Genomic DNA, 17,845 nt, shown 5'->3' with positions numbered 1-17,845 from the left:
GTGATTGTAAGGTGCTTTTTTTTTTCCTTATATAACAAACATATACTTACCTCTACTATGCAGTTTGTAGAGAGTGGCCCCAATCCTAGACTTCTGAGGTCCCCTGGTGGCACTGGTAACTCCTCCCTGCATTATATAACCCCCTAGGAGAAGCGCGCTCCTGAGTCCAGCATTTGTGTCCATAGATGCAGAATGCCGGACTCTGCCCGGCACCCCCATCATTGGATTCGATTGACAGCAGCGGGAGCCAATGGCTGCGCTGCTGCCAAACGGTCCAATTAAGAGCCAAGACAGCCAGCAGATGAGAAGAGCGCATCTCCGGCGTGGGAATTACGGTACTCGTGTGAGTAAAACATGGGGGGCAGGGGCGCTGATCAGTGACCAGGAGCTTTTTCACCTTAATGCATAGGATGCATTAAGGTAGAAAAAAACATGAGGGTTTACAACCCCTTTAAGGTTTCTTGGCAACTTGAAGTTTCAGCTCCCTCCATTAATTTTCTATAGGATTAAGGTCTGTCATCCACGGCCTATCTTGAGAGTTCTGGCTGAGGGAAGAAAGTTCTCGTCCAAGATTTTACAATACATGGGCCCCGTCCATTGACCCCTCAATGCAGCAAAGTTGGCCTGTACTTTTAGCAGAGAAACGGCCCCAAAGCATAATGTTTTCACCTGTGTGCTTGATTGTGGGGATGGTGTTCTTGGGGGTCATAGTCAGCATTTTTCTTCCTCCAAGCACGGTGAATTGAGTTAATGCCAAAGAGTTCAATTTTGGTCACACCTGACCACAGCGCTTTCTCCTAATTCTTCTCTGATTCATTTAGATCAGGAATATGCAATTAGTGGACCTCCAGCTGTTGCAAAACTACAAATCCCATCATGCCTCTGGGTGTCATGCTTGTGGCTGTCAGGGTCTTGCAATGCTTCCTGGGACTTGTAGTTCTGCAACAGCTGGAGGTCTGCTAATTGCATATCCCTGATTTAGATGGTCATTGGTAAACTTCAGACAGGCCTATACATGTGCATTCTTGAGGAGGAGGGGGTCCTTTCGAGAGCTGCAGGATTTCAATCCATGGTGGTGTATTGTGTTACCAATGGTTTGTTTGGTGACTGTGGTCCCAACTGCCTTGAGATCATTTACAAGCTCCTCCTGTGTAGTTCTGGGCTGATCCCTCACTTTTCTCATGATCATCCTCACCCCCTGAGGTGAAATCTTGCATGGAGCTCCCAACTGAGGTCGATTGATAGTGGTTTTTGTATTTCTTCCATTTGTGAATAATTGCTCCAACGGTTGTCTCCTCACCAAGCTTCTTGCTGATGGTCTTGTAGCCCAGTGCTTCTCAACCTTTTTTCAGTCAAGGCACCCTTTAAAATCCTGCAGTCTTGAGGCGCTCCAGTCCAAACATCAAAGAAATTAAACTAATAGTTTTACATAATGCAGCAACATCCACGCATGTAGCACAACCAACATTAGAGGTGATTTATTCTTCCAAATACAAAGCAAATACACCTTATTAGTGTTTCTCAGCCCCGAAATTTAGCTAATGTGAGCCCAGTACAGGGGCCTGATGTCCTCCTTTATTAATCAGTGATGTTATTCTTTTGTTAGGATTCTGGCGGCTAGAAGCTTGTAATGGTGCACAATGAAAACCTGTGGCTTTGTGTAACTAAAAGGCAGGTTCGATCCACCCACTGATTGTATACATTTTTTTTTTTTGGACAATTTTAAGGCATTTTGCCAAGGCACCCCGGTTGAAAAGTGCTGTTGTCCATTCTGGCCTTGTGCAGGTCTACAATCTTGTCCCTGACATCCTTTAACAGCTCTTTGGTCTTGCCCATGATGGGGAGGTTTGAATGGAAGAAAGATTCTGTGGATAGCTGCCTTTTATACACATAATGAGTTGTCGTTAGGAACACCACCTTTAATTGACAGGACTAATGTGTACCACATGAGCACCTACTGTAGCCAGTCTGTGGGAGCCAGAATTATTGTTGGTTATTTTACTCATTGAACTCCAACTCAGTTTATAACATTTGTATCGTGTTTTTTTTATTGTTTTCTGAATTTTTGGTTGATATTCTGTGTCTATCATTTAAAATACACCTCTGATAACAATTATAGACCCTTCATTTCTTTGTAGTTGGGTAAACTTACAAAATCTGTTGGGGATCAAATAATTATTTTTGCCACTGTATGTAAAGACAGCAGTGGATTGAAAATGTACCAATTAGGTGCAAGAGGTGGGGCCCAGCTTAGCCGTTCACCAATCAGCCCTAACTATACAGCCCTGCCAACCGCCTGACCCGGCAGCATGCGACATAACCGTGCCCACTGACAGGATTATGTCACACCTTGCCATGCTGCATGGGAGGGGCCATACAGAGCCAGGGGCAGGAAGTGGGGCTGGGAACCAAGCCTCATCTCCAAGATGGATGCTGCACCTGGATACCATGTGTCGATGCACAGGCCGCCCACCTGACAATGTAAACAGGAAGCGGGAGAGGTGGCCCCTGTGCACTGGGCAAGCTAAAAGAGCACCAGGAAATAAAAAAACAAGGCAGGCTCCCCCAAGTGGGGAAAAAACAGAAAGCAACGGTGTTTACAAGTTAATACAGCACACATTGAGTTCACAAAGCACTATATATACAGCAAAATACATATATATTCTCATGAAGTAACAGTATTTAAGCAGATAAAAAAATGTATGTTGGGGATAAACAACCTTTCCTGGATGGCTTTGTATCTGGGGTTTGGGAGAGATGAGAATCTAGGGCCGTTATATGCAATTAGTGGACCTCCAGCTGTTCCAAAACTACAAGTCCCATGATGCCTCTGTCTCTGGGTATCATGCTTGAGTCTTGCTATGCATCATGGGCATTGTAGTTCTGCAACAGCTGGAGGTCCACTAATTGCATATCCCTGATCTAGGGCATTACTCGTTTTCTTTAAGTCAGCTAGACTTCTTTATTTTCTTTCCATTTATATCGAGTCCCAGCTATCTTCTTTCCTTTTACCTTTTTATTTTTATTTTTTCTCTCCAATCATTACATGCATTTATTTTTTTCCTTCTCTCTGGCATTTTTTGCTTATTTTTGTATATTTTTGTGTTTATGGTTTTGTTTATCCTCGATATACATTTTTTTTTTTTTTTTTTTAATGAACAGTCATCCATTTACAGAAAGAGAAGGGAAAATGTAAATGAAATGGTGTGCGCTTAGTATCACTTTTAGATGGCCATGACTAGAAATGCTAGGGGGTGTTTTTCAAAGTGATTTCTCAACAAAATAAAGCATGAAGCCCTGGATGGATGAGGGAGTTTGCCTTGAATATTAATCATTTGCTTACTGGGCTCTTATACCCCCTTCCTGCCCAGGCCAATTTCCAGCTTTTAGCGTTGTCAAACCTTTGAATGGCAATTGCAACACTGTACCCATAAAAAATTGTTATTATTCTTTTACACAAATAGAGCTTTCTTTTGGTGGTAGTTAATCACCACTGGGTTTTTTTTTTTTTTTTTTTTTTTGCTAAAGAAACAAAAACAGACCGAAAAATTAGCAAACCGGTAATTTTCCTCCTTTTACTGATGTACGCTGATGAGGCTGCACTGGGAGGTGGCACTGATTGGCAGCACTGATAGGTGGCACTGGAGGGCACTGATTAGCCGCACTGGTGGGTAGATGTCGGGACCGATGTCCCTGTAACAGAAGCCCTTTACCGGCTTTCATCTGTTCTCAGCGTGAGGAGGAAAAAATAGCAGTTAACAGACTTCTGTTTACTTTCATGATCAGCTGTCATTGGCTAACAGTTGATCACGTGGTAAAGGGCCACTGTAATTAGCCCTTTACCCAGATCTGTGATCAGCCGAGTCCCAAGGACTCGGCGATCACAGGGTGCGCGAGCAGTGCATTCATGGGAGGATGTCTATGGATGCCCCTCCACCACTGGAAGCCCGCGCTGTCGCTGTCTTTCCGCTATAGTGGATGGCAGAAAGTGGTTGAAAATGAATCCAATCGTGTTTTCAGTTTGTGGTACATATAACAGAGCTTTAGAGGGGAAAATCTCAGCTGAACAGTTGGAAGAGGAGGTTATGGGTCCTGTTTTATAAAATAGCGGTATGTCCTTACCAAAGCCAAACAGCTGCTGAAAATAAAACAAAAATCGCACCTTTATAAAGCACATTGATGTACTAATTTGATTAAATAAAGCTGATAGATTGCTATTTAGTGAATGAGAAATAAAAAAAAGCTGAGAGGCGAGCCAGGTCATGTGACATGTCAAAGTCGCATGACTGTGTCTCCTCCAAACACAAGGTTCTGCTCCATACCACGTCCTGCATTTTATGGATAGCCTGTAAAATGTGAACTGCCTTTCGAAGTGTAATTGAGAGTAGATAAGGTTTGTGATGATAATGAGGTCTGAGTGTCTCAAAACTGTGCGGGCAAACACGAGGAATGCTTGTTTTAAAAATTTGCATCCATGTAGCCAGGACTGGCCCCTTCCCACCACGCCAGGGATACACTCCACAGCCAATAATGAGCACATCTTATGGGGGTTAACAAACTTACCAGTGTTAAGCCAAAGCTCTAATAAGCAAATGAACACAGAGAGTCACAATGAATCCTCAGTGCACAATAGGAAATCCACTCACAAGTCCAAAGCAGGAGACAATGCATATAAACAGGAGTCCTGACACTGGGCACTCTGCATTCATGTAGCCAGGATCAAACACCGTCACTAGACCGATTGATCCACACACAAAGAGATAAGCTGGTGCTCAGGTGCCCATGCTGCTCAAAGGGAACCAATCTCCTCTCTTCCTCTGTACAGAACACAAGGGATCATGGCAACGCGTTTCACAGATTTTTTTTAATCCTCTATTTATCTAAAGATAGAAAAAAATATACCGCGCTGGGGAAAACGTGAGAACAAATAGACTATATATAAAACAGGCAGCAGCAATAAATGTGATATAACACCCAACAGATATACAGAAATAAAAAACTGCGCCAACCCTATACCTAATTAAATAACAAGAAATAATGTCAAAATATATAGGTAATTAACATTAAATAATTATAGCAATCAAATAAACACCTTAAGTGCATAGAAAACACAGCAATACATAAAGAAATAAAAATATCACAAACAAAAATCCAATCGTGAAAAGTTCGTATATGAATCCAAATAAGCGTTTGTGACACCCCAGTGATTCAACACGATCCAAAAGCGCGTAAAGTGCCCGTCACCGTATATTGAATGCGCTTACCAGAAAATGTATAAATTAGGGCATTTGTATGTAATCGATGGGTCCCGTCAAAAGATATCCTCCTTTTTAGTGGGTCAGCTCTCCATCGCCTAATAGTACTCTCCAGATATCAATATACTTCGTGGTCCCAATAGGGAGCTCAGTAATCACCAAAAAAGAGAGGGACTAACATGGCATAATATCGTTTGGACAGTTTATTAAATAAAAAAAGAAGGTAGCACACTTACATGTGGATAAATAAAACACAGCGTGTAGAAACAGTATATAAAAAGCCGGCCGGCAAACAGGAGCCCGTCCTCCTCTCCAACAACGTGGTGGCGTCACTGCGTGCCCTCCCAGACGCGTTTCGTCATACCTGACGTTGTCAATGGGGAACGGGCAGCGCAGTGACGCTCCGCCTAATAAAGATAATATAGCGTACCAAGCCTCGTTCTGAGATGCAAGGCTGGGTCATAATACGCCATTGTAAATAATGGCAAGTAGCCCTGAAACAGGCACAGTCTGTCCGCTGCTAATAATGCAACGAAACAGCTTGTAATATAGATCTCTAACATCCTACGCAATAATAGTATCGTTCGGATGTGTCTAATATTCAAGAACAAAAAAAGGCTTGCACAGAATAAAAATGACATTAAATTCAAACCCATGGGTTTGAATTTAATGTCATTTTTATTCTGTGCAAGCCTTTTTTTGTTCTTGAATATTAGACACATCCGAACGATACTATTATTGCGTAGGATGTTAGAGATCTATATTACAAGCTGTTTCGTTGCATTATTAGCAGCGGACAGACTGTGCCTGTTTCAGGGCTACTTGCCATTATTTACAATGGCGTATTATGACCCAGCCTTGCATCTCAGAACGAGGCTTGGTACGCTATATTATCTTTATTAGGCGGAGCGTCACTGCGCTGCCCGTTCCCCATTGACAACGTCAGGTATGACGAAACGCGTCTGGGAGGGCACGCAGTGACGCCACCACGTTGTTGGAGAGGAGGACGGGCTCCTGTTTGCCGGCCGGCTTTTTATATACTGTTTCTACACGCTGTGTTTTATTTATCCACATGTAAGTGTGCTACCTTCTTTTTTTATTTAATAAACTGTCCAAACGATATTATGCCATGTTAGTCCCTCTCTTTTTTGGTGATTACTGAGCTCCCTATTGGGACCACGAAGTATATTGATATCTGGAGAGTACTATTAGGCGATGGAGAGCTGACCCACTAAAAAGGAGGATATCTTTTGACGGGACCCATCGATTACATACAAATGCCCTAATTTATACATTTTCTGGTAAGCGCATTCAATATACGGTGACGGGCACTTTACGCGCTTTTGGATCGTGTTGAATCACTGGGGTGTCACAAACGCTTATTTGGATTCATATACGAACTTTTCACGATTGGATTTTTGTTTGTGATATTTTTATTTCTTTATGTATTGCTGTGTTTTCTATGCACTTAAGGTGTTTATTTGATTGCTATAATTATTTAATGTTAATTACCTATATATTTTGACATTATTTCTTGTTATTTAATTAGGTATAGGGTTGGCGCAGTTTTTTATTTCTGTTTATCTAAAGATAGGCTTAACAATCCAAAATATGTTGTCAATATAAAAAATAAGGTCGCTCAGACACAGCAGAGGGATCAAAGAAAGTTCAACATGTATAAGCAAACAGATGGAGATTACAGGATTGGGACCTAAGGTAACAACATCGAGGCCCACATTGACTGAGATTGACCAGGTAGTGTGAAAGTGGGCCTGCACATTACAATCCAAGACCGCTGAGCTGGCTGCCTGCCATAGAACTAAACCCATGGCCTTTCCGCACGAAAACAAACCGTTTAAAATGTAAAAAAAAAAAAAATATATATATATATATATATATATATATATACACACATAAAAAAGAATATGAACACAGGGAAAACAAAAGGGGGGAAGGCCCCAGGAAAGAGGGATTTGGGGAGAGTATTAATTCCTGATAGGTGGTAGAGTATGGAAAAATCGCCACACCACATGTCCTAAAACCTCTCCTCCCTATGGTAAAGGGAGGCTCTAAGATGTTCCTTGTGTTTAACATGTGGGATTTTAGATAGCCACAAAGAATTGGAGGGGGTGGTCAGTGGGTTCCATCCAAAAAGCTGTGAGGATACAAGCTCAGGCAGCATTCAGCAGATGTACCGTGAGAGAGGATTGGTATATGGAAAGAGGGACACTATTCACATGAAGCACATAGGGTTGCTTCCCAGTTCCACCGACATAATATTGAATACCAACTGACATAATTGGGCCAAAAAGGGGGAAATGATCTCATAGCTCCACAAAATGAGCAGGTAAGAACCTTCTTCCTTATCACATCTTTAATAAAGACTAGACATATGCAGAAAGATCTTATGAAGAGTCGTAGGGACCCTGTACCAACAGCACAGAATCTTGTAGCCCTGCTCTTGAAACGTATTGCCAATGGAAGACTTGTGCCAAACAAGATAGCCCTCTCTTCATGTGCGGGAGAGAAGGTTAGTTGCAAATCTTCTTCCAACTTCCATATAAAAGATGGGAAAAATGGTGGGGTGGGGGGGGGGGTGCTCCACTAATAGTTTATACTATTGGGATAGAAGGTGAGGAACTGGAGCCATGTTCAAAGACAAGTCTTCGAACAGAGTAGGATCGCGCAAGACACTTTGGTAATCGTAGATTTCAAGAAGTGGTAGAGCTGATATGCTTACCGGTTATACATCAGCAGATCTACTAAATGTTGAATGGCTGTCATAGTAAATTGACGACGCTATATGCTGTAAGTACCTGAAATAAATAAAATAGCTGGCCGAATTTCTGGCAGCAATAGATTGAGAGCAGGTTCTTAATTTTTTTGGTCGGAAAAAGTTTTGATCGGAAAATTCCGACGCGCAAATTCTACCCATGCTCTGAAACAATTTGACGCATGCTCGGAAGGATTGAACTTCATTTTCTCGGCTCGTCATAGTGTTGTACGTCACGCGTTCTTGATGGTCGAAATTTCAGCAAACTTTTGTTGGATCGTGTGTATGCAAGCCAAGCTTGAGCGGAATTCCATCAGTAAAACTATCCAAGATTTTTCCGACAGAAAATCCGCTCGTGTATGCGGCATTAGATTTCACATAAATCAACCATTTATTGGATCATCAAGAACTTCAATCAGAGGTTCAATTGCTTTGAAGAAGGCTTCAAGGCGCCCAAGAAAGACCAGCAAGCATCAGGACTACCGATGAGCTCGGTGTTCGACTCAAACGCATGTTAGACTCGAACGCGGGCCATTCGCCTGTTTGGCGAATCCAGAACTTTGTAAGCCGTTCGCACCATATCCATGTGGCACGAATGGCCCACAATGCACTGCGCCATCGCAGTGCATTGCTGGTTCATGATTAGCCAAGCATGCACTGTGACCCCGCATGATTGACCAATCACAGCGCCGGCAGCGAGGAGAGCCATAATTGGCAACAGGCAGGATGCCTGTGGCAAATTATAGCTCAGGGGGGTTTAGTACACGCCCCACAATATATAAGGCCGCCACCGCGGTGGCTTTGTGTAGTGTGTTGGCGTGCAGGGAAAGAGCAGGATAGGCAGGGACAGTGTCTTTTTCTTTGGGAACCTAGCGCTGTTACAGTGGGTGTTGTGTGCCTCCTGCGCAGTATACACCTGACGCTACCCCTTATTACTGGTGTTGTTCTGTTTCTGTAATACAGGCATCTGCAGCAGTTATAGTGGGTGTTGTGTGCCTCCTGCACAGTATACACTTGAAGCTACCCCTTAAATGTACCAGTTCAAAATTACAAACAGATTCTACTTAACACAACAAATCTACACAGTCCCTGTCTTGTTTGCACCGCCTATATACTGCTGTTCTGAGTATATAGGGCCTGGGGGCTCCACGCCTTTACTTTTTTTAATTTGTGAACGGGGTTCCCCTTAATATCCGTACAAGACCCTAAGGGGCTGGTAATGGGCAGGGGGGCTACCCATGCCATTTTTCTCAATGATTTTCATCCATATTGCCGGAACCAGACATTACATTAAAATCGCAAGCAGTTTTAAATAACTTTTTCTGTTAAATTTCATTTTGTGCAGGGACTGTTCTAAACACGGGAAACACGTGGCCCTTCACAGGCATACTATAGACACCCCCCAGGCACGATATTTAAAGGAATATTTCGCTTTTTTTTTTTTCACTTTAATCATCATTAAAATCAGTGCTCCCAAAAAAACTGCCATTTTTAAAAAACTTTTTTGCATTGATCCATGTCCCCTGGGGCAGGAGCCTGATCCCCAAATAATTTTTAGGACAATATCTTGAATATTAGCCTTTAAAATTAGCACTTTTGATTTTGAACGTTCGAGTCCCTTAGACTTTAATGGGGTTCTAAAGTTTGTACAAATTTTCTGTCCGTTGGAAGGTTCTGGTGCGAACCGAATTGGGGGGGGTGTTCGGCTCATCCCTAACCAGGACCATCTCCTACAGTTGATTCAACTGTGGGATCGGGGGCACCAGCTTGCTTACGAATGGCAGCAGGCAGGTGTGAGGGCATCTGCAAGCACAGTGAGGAGAAGAATTTTGGAGGATGGCCTGTTGTCAAGAAGGGCATCAAAGAAGCCACTTCTCTCCAGGAAAAACAGAGACAGACTGATATTCTGCAAAATGTACATGGATTGGACTGCTGAGGACTGGGGTAAAGTGATTTTCTCTGATGTATCCCCTTTCTGATTGTTTGGGGCATCCGTAAAAAACCTTGTCTGGAGAAGAAAAGGTGAGCGTTACCATCAGTCCTCTGTCATGCCAACAGTAAAGCATCATGAGACCATTCATGTGTGGGGTTGCTTCTCAGCCAAGGGAATGGCTTACTCACAATTTTGCCTAAGAACACAGCCATGAATAAAGAATGGTACAAAAATATCCTCCAAGAGCAACTTCTCTCAACCATCCAAGAACAGACTGGTAAGGAACAATGCTTTTTCCAGCATGATGGAGCACTTTGCTATGAGACAAAAGTGATAACTGAGTGGGTTGGGGAACACAACATTGAAATTTTGGGTCCATGGCCAGGAAATTTCCCAGACCTTAATCCCATTGAGAACTTGTAGTAAATCCTCAAGCGGGAGAACAAGAAAACACCACACATTTTTACAAACTCCAAGCATTGATTATGTAAGAATGGGCTGCCATCAGTCAGGATGTGGCCCAGAAGTTGATTGACATCATGCCAGGGGGAATTGCAGAGGTCTTGAAAAAGAAGGGTCAACACTGCAAATATTGACTCTCTGCATAAACTTAATATAATTGACAATAAAAGCCTTTGACACTTATGAAATGCTTGTAATTATACTTTATAGGTTTATATACCCTGGCAGAATTTATGATGTATTGGCCATTATTCAAAGAATATGAATGATAACACAAAAACCGCTTGAAGTCTTTTGTGGTATTTGTAGATGAGGCTCTTTATCTTCTCAAATGATAAAGCTGTGCATCTCTTTTGGCAAAAAGCCTCCAGTTCCTACAAATTCTTGGGTTGTCTTGCATGAACTGCATGTATGAGATCTCCCCAGAGTTGCTCAATAATATTGAGGTGAGGAAAATGAGATGGCCACTCCAGAACCTTCACTTTATTCTGCTGTAGCCAATAACAGGTCGACTTGGCCTTGTGTTTTGTCTCATTGTCATGTTGGAATGTCCAAGTACGTCCCATGCGCAGCTTCCTGGCTGATGAATACAAATGTTTCTCCAGTATTTTTTGATAACATACAACATTCATCTTGCCATCAGTTTTGACCAAATTTCCTGTGCTTTTGTAGCTCACACATCCCCAAAACATCAGCGATCCACCTCCATACCTTTCATCTTAGGCCTTGTTGACTCCTCCAAATGTAGTGTTTATGGTTGTGGTCTAAAAGCTCAATTTTGGTCTCATCACTCCAAATGACTTTGTGCCAGAAGGTTTGAGTCTTGTCACTGTGCTGTTTGGCATATTGTAAGTGGGATATTTTGTGGCATTTGCATAGTAATGGCTTTCTTCTGGCGACTCGACCATGCAGCCCATCTTTCTTCAAGTGCCTCCTTATTGTGCATCTTGAAACAGCCACAACACATGATGATTTCATAGAATCCTGTAGTTCACCTGAAGTTTTTTGTTTGTTTTTCTTTGCATCCCGAACAATTTTTCTGGCAGTCGTGGCTTAAATTTTAGTTGGTCTACCTGACCGTGGTTTGGTTTCAACAGAACCCCTCATTTTCCACTTAGAGTTTGAACACTGCTGATTGGCATTCTCAATTCCTTGGATATCTTTTTATATCACTTTCCTGTTTTATACAGTTCAACTACCTTTTCCCACAGATCCTTTGCTTTCCCCATGGATCAGAATCCAGAAACATCAGTGCAGCATTGGATGGAAGAGGCAAGGGTCTGTCAGGTGTCCAGAAACTCACTGACCTTTTATACACACACACTAATTACAAGCAAACAGATGACAGGTGAGGATGGTTACCTTTAATAGCCATTCAACACCCTTTGTGTCAACGCGTGTGCATGTTATCAGGCCCAAATCACCAGGGTATGTAAACTTTTGATCAGGGTCATTTGGGTAGTTTCTGTTCTCATTATGATTTAAAAAGAGTAAACATAGTTGATTGATAATAAATGGATTCAGCCAAACACTAACCATGAGTGAAAGAAAAGTTTCTGTGTTAATTCCGGAAGAGGTTCGGAAGTGATGTTGCACACACACGGTCGGACAAAGTTGTCGGAAAATCCGATTGTACATAACGTGATGACGTTATTTTGTTACGACGGGACTAGGTTCAGGCTAGTAGCCAATAGCTTTGGTCTAGGAATTTGATCTGAGCATGCTTGGCACTTTGTCCGTCAGAGTGGGCTACACATGATCGGAGCATTTTGTCGGAAAATTTTACCGGCAAGCTGGAAAAGTTGGTCCGTCGGATATTCCGACGGAAACAGTCCGATGGAGACCACACACAGTCGGAATATCCGACAAAACAGTCCGATAGGAAACATTCCGTCGGAATCTCCGACCGTGTGTACAAGGGCTAAGTGTGGCTCTGATGATCAGAAGTGTGAAGAGGGATGATATACGTGGCGACTGACTGTTTATGAAAAAACAAAAACTGCTACATTAATACTACTGACATACTGTGTATTATTATATGTTTACATACCTTGATTGGTTTTATTTTGCCCATAGTTACACTTTAAATAGATCCAAACATTTTGGCTAGCCCCCTGTATTACATTTAAGCATTAGGGGATATGCTGCTATGGGATCCTACAGGAGACCAGACTGTTATGCCGCGTACACACGATTGGACATTCTGACAACAAAACCGCAGATTTTTTTTCGATGGATGTTGGCTCAAACTTGTCTTGCATACACACAGTCACACAAATGTTGTCGGAAATTCCAAACGTCAAGAACGCGGTGACGTACAACACGTACGACGAGCAGAGAAAAATGAAGTTCAATAACTTCTGCTTGATTCCGAGCATGAGTGGAATTTTGTGTGTCGGAATTGTGTACAACAATGTGTACAAAGTTTTGTTGCCGGGAAATTTGAGAACCAGCTCTCAAACATTTGTTGTCGGAAATTCAGGGAGCAGTAAAAATGCAGTTCAACCATCAGTTTTTACTACCCCCTGGCTGTGCGTAAGGAGCCTTTTACATTTACCTACAGCTTTGGTGGCTTCTGGGCCATTAGCTGCTATGACTGATACTGAGTTGCTCCAGTTTTTGACTGATGAATTTTCCCCCGAGGAGTTAAACAGATTAAGACACCATTTCCTGTTGATGTAGTGCGCACCACTCTGAAATTAGAGGATCAGCCTGTTACTTCTACAAGTTTTCTGTTTTGCGTCTTGGGTCCTCTAACATTCCTAAGGCCGCGTACACACGGGCGGATTGTCTGCCCAACTAAGTTTGTCAGACAATCCGACAGACAGTCCGTCCAACATTTGAATGAACGGACTTGACCACACACGATGAACAGACAGTCCGCTGAAAGCTTGCGCGATGACGTGTACAGCACGTACGACGGGACTAGAAAAACGACGTCCAATACACTGCAATGCAACCTTCGGCCGTGTAAATCCTTTCTGAGCATGCGCCATACTTAGTCCGTCCAACTTGCCTACACACGAGCGGACTGTCCGCTGAAACCAAGTTTGGACGGACAAAACCAAGTTTGGACGGACAAAATTACGGAAATTCCGAAAGACTAAGGCCCCTTTCACACGGGCGGATAGAATGGTGCTTTTAGCTGCGGATTTTCTTCATTTCTACCGCAGCTAAAAGCACACAATGCTTTCCTATGGCCCCATTCACACACAGCGTTTAGCGGCGATTTCGTTACATGCGGTTCGGTGCGAATAGAAAAAATAGAATTGTATGCGTCCAGGTGCGATGTAGCGCAGCTATAAGCACATAACCGCAGGTAATCGCAGTCTTTTGTGTCAATTGCGGCCAGCAGCGTGAAAGAAGAAAAAAAAAACCCGGAAGCACATCCTATACAGCAGGTGTACCTGGGAAATGACACAGGAAGTTGAGAGGGATGAAAGGGGAGAAGACAGCATGGCGGCAAGAGACATCTCACACGAGGCCATCATCGCACTGGTGCAAGCCCGACCAGAGTTATGGGACTCAGAATGCCCAGGATATGCAGACCGAGTGCTGAAGAGAGCAAAGTGGGAAGAAGTCTACAAATATGTCACACCGAACTGGGACGAGATGTCTGCAACTGAACAGGATAACCGAGGTGAGTGCAAGGTTTGTTGTGTCTATGCAGCAGGGTACACATGCATCCTAGTAAAGATTTTACCCCCTAATGACCAGGCCATTGTATGTTTTTTTTATATATTGCAGGAAAGGAGGTTTATACACGTTGGAGGTCCCTGCGCGACCGTTACAAAAAAGAAGTCAACGAAGAGAAGGCTGCGGAGAGAAGCGGAGCACCCTCAACTCGTCGCAGGCCTAACCCCCATGCAGAGGCTTTGTCTTTTTTGAGGCGCACCACTGAGATGCGCACGTAAGTATATCCATTTATTTTACTTAGCGATTTGTGACCATTAAAGGCATATTCATGTTCACTTTTTTTTTAAACGTGTAATCTTTATTGTTACCTAGAACTGTGTCAAGTGTCCCTGTGAGAGCAAGCGCAAGGCGCGAAAGTTCGTCGCCATCACCATCAGGAGACGCTGACACCAGTCAAGAAACCACAGAAACAGTGTCATCCCAAGAATATCATCCATCCACTCAAGAACCTGCGGTATGTATTTTAAAAATGTCACAATTTCTGTCCACAAAAGACGTTACATTTTGAAAAGGCAGCTGGTGTTGGCACAAATGTTGTAGAAACAACAACGACTTGTTTTTTGGGCAAGGTGTGACTTGTTCTTCTGGCTTTGGAGGTCTTCAGTGAGATCAGGTTTTTGCAACAAAACAAGTACCTGTGTGTGATCTATTCTAAACAGGTGCTGCAATATTTGTGCAAGCCATCATATGCTGTTCAGTGTGACCTCAGTATCAGATGCATAATCTATATATTATAATATTGCAGGCAAATCCAGATAGGAGAGTCCGGTCTACTTCTACCACCCGTCGAACACGTACTCAACAAGAGACACCTTTTGAGGAATATTTCAACCGTATCATTGAAGAAATGAGAAACCAATCACAAAACCAGGCAAAAGATGATGAATTCCTCAACATCTCAGACCCCGATGTTATGTTTTTAAGAATGTTGCTTTGTGTAATCAGGGAGATTCCTGCAGATAAGCGCACTGAGGTCAGGGGTGATATACATGCCTATTTAACGTATATTGTGTCCGCTTGCAAAGAGCAACGCCCATATCCTAAATTTCAGCCATGGGCTATGGGTTTTAATTCACCTAGTGGGTCTTTCAGTAGACCAATGCCCAGTCAGCAGTGCCATGACACAACATCTGCCATTAACCCTTATGTAGGACCCCCACCACTGTATACATCTTACCCGTCTAATCCTGGTTACCAAAGGATGCATGTGCAGCCACACCCAGTGTCTTCACCCTCATCTTCCCATTCAGGATCACCCATAGATGTTGGCAGTGAACCAAGCCATTCTTCCCTGCGTAACCCTAATTATTCAATATATGAAAACTTATAGTATTCCTATGGCAGTGATATGACGGTTGTATTTTTCTTGTTGTGTAATGTTACTTAATGTTTTACCTACACTACTTAATGTTTTACCTACACGAACTAATGTTTACAACAAACCCCAGATTCCTCCATGTACACTGAACTGTACGCACAGAAGAATCTCCCACTGTCCCAAGCTTATACATGTTGCTACTTGGCCCCACTTGCTCTCACAATACCTGAACTTTCTGATTGGGTGCTAGCATTGTTTAGGTTGAGAGACTTGGCCCAGTGGGAGATTACCCCATCTACACAGTGGAGTGTACATGGCGACATCTTTTGCACTTTCTCCATCTAGCCAAATATTTCAGAACTGTTTACCGCACTCAGTGCCCATCTTTGGCCCCTTTCACACGGGGCGGATCAGTAATGATCTGCCCCGTGATGATCCGCTCGCTCAGCGGGATTGCTCCGTTGTCCCCGCTGAGCCGGCTGCGGACAGGGCGGTCTCCGCACACTGTGCAGGGACCGCCCTGTCAGCTCTCCACTCTCCTCTATGGTGATCGGACGAGCACGGACTGTCTGTCTGTGTCCATCCGATCGGCTCTGCAGACGGATAGAATAGGTTTTTACTCCGTCTGCAGAATCGGACTGTTGCGGAGGCGGACGATATCGGGTGCCACCGCAATTGTCCGATTCTGTAGACGGAGGGAAATCCAATTTTTCTAGCCATCTGCAGAGCGGATTGGATGAACACGGACAGATGGTACGTGCTCTTCCGATCCCCATAGAAGAGAACAGAGAGCTCACAGGGCACAGTGTGCCGGGACAGCCCTGTCTGCCACCGGCTCAGTGGGGACAATGGAACAATCCCTGCCGACCAAGCGGATCTTCACGGGACGGATCATTACTGATCTGCCCTGTGTGAAAGGGGCCTGACAGCACTTCAGGAATACTGTAACCTTTTTTTTTTTTACGGGGGGTAGTGGGGGATATTTTGTGGACTCGTTATCTGTTGCACTTGAAATTCAATACTTTAAACTAAAAGGAGATTTTATATATATATATCTCTATATATATATATATCTCTCTATATATATATATCTCTATATATATATATATATATATATATCTCTATATATATATATATATATATATATCTCTATATATATATATATATATACCGTATATACTCGAGTATAAGCCGAGATTTTCAGCCTCTTTTTTGAGGCTGAAAGTGCCCCCCTCGGCTTATACTCGAGTCATCGCTGTCTGCCCGCTCGATCAGCGTGTCGAGCAGACAGACAGCGGCCATTCTATGATTCAAAAGCCGCACCTCCGGCTCCGCCTTCGCCTGTGATAGGCGGAACACTGAATTTCCCAGCAGCCTGTGTTCCGCCTATCACGGACGTCGTATCATCCTCGTACTACGGACGAGGATGATACGACGTCCGTGATAGGCGGAACACAGGCTGCTGGGAAATTCAGTGTTCCGCCTATCACAGGCGAAGGAGGAGGCGCGGCTTTTGAATTTTACAATGGCCGCCGACGAAGAGGGCACGGGACGGAGGCAAGGCAAGGCACGGCACGGCACGGCACGGGACGGGACGGGACGGAGGCTCGGGACAAAGGCTCGGGACACAGGTAGGCTGGACACACACACACACACACACACACACACACGGATGGAGACACACACACACGGATGGATGGATGGATGGAGACACACACACACACAGGGATGGATGGATACACACACACACAGGGATGGATGGATGGATGGAGACACACACACACAGGGATGGATGGATGGAGACACACACACACAGGGATGGATGGATGGATGGATGGAGACACACACACACAGGGATGGATGGATGGATGGACACACACACACACAGGGATGGATGGACGGACACACAGGGATGGACGGACACACAGGGATGGACGGACACACAGGGATGGACGGACACACACACAGGGATGGACAGGCATGTCTCACCCTCGGCTTATACACGAGTCAATAAGTTTGCCAGTTTTTTTGGGGGTAAATTGGGGGCCTCGGCTTATATTCGGGTCGGCCTATACTCGAGTATATACGGTATATATATATATATATATATTCCAAAGGAATTAAAAAACATTTTTCTATACTTGCAAGCATTCAATGTTTTTGTAAGGTTTTTCTATTTTTTTTATACACCCTGTGCAGTGCAGGAATACTGTAACCTTTTTTTTTTTTTACGGGGGGTAGTGGGGGATATTTTGTGGACTCGTTATCTGTTGCACTTGAAATTCAATACTTGAAACTAAAAGGAGATTTTATATACCGTATATACTCGAGTATAGGCCGACCCGAATATAAGCCGAGGCCCCCAATTTACCCCCAAAAAACTGGAAAAAATTATTGACTCGTGTATA

General features: G+C 43.6%; 1 protein-coding gene across 1 annotated transcript; it reads left to right on the top strand.

Moving 5' to 3' along the window:
* Positions 1–13,526: 13,526 nt before the first annotated feature.
* LOC143985236 (uncharacterized) lies at positions 13,527–16,522 on the top strand. The gene is made up of 4 exons (XM_077484702.1): positions 13,527–14,063; positions 14,171–14,333; positions 14,432–14,573; positions 14,865–16,522. The coding sequence occupies exons 1-4, from the start codon at positions 13,838–13,840 to the stop codon at positions 15,447–15,449; spliced, it is 1,116 nt and encodes a 371-aa protein (XP_077340828.1). The 5' UTR covers positions 13,527–13,837; the 3' UTR covers positions 15,450–16,522.
* Positions 16,523–17,845: the final 1,323 nt, after the last annotated feature.

Source organism: Lithobates pipiens, unplaced genomic scaffold, assembly GCF_037356315.1.
Source record: "Lithobates pipiens isolate NorthernLeopardFrog02 unplaced genomic scaffold, aLitPip1_a1.2 Scaffold_1, whole genome shotgun sequence".
Taxonomy (NCBI): domain Eukaryota; kingdom Metazoa; phylum Chordata; class Amphibia; order Anura; family Ranidae; genus Lithobates; species Lithobates pipiens.
The sequence above is the reverse complement of the archived record's forward strand: the minus strand, read 5'-3'. Positions and strand labels throughout refer to the sequence as shown.

What these genes read in the sequence shown, in the direction of transcription:
- LOC143985236 (XM_077484702.1), top strand. Translation starts at nt 13,838, where the DNA reads ATGACACAGGAAGTTGAGAGGGATGAAAGGGGAGAAGACAGCATGGCG. An exon ending in AACTGAACAGGATAACCGAG is followed by an intron (nt 14,064 to 14,170) that starts GTGAGTGCAAGG and finishes TATATATTGCAG; the next exon opens with GAAAGGAGGTTTATACACGT. An exon ending in CATCCACTCAAGAACCTGCG is followed by an intron (nt 14,574 to 14,864) that starts GTATGTATTTTA and finishes ATAATATTGCAG; the next exon opens with GCAAATCCAGATAGGAGAGT.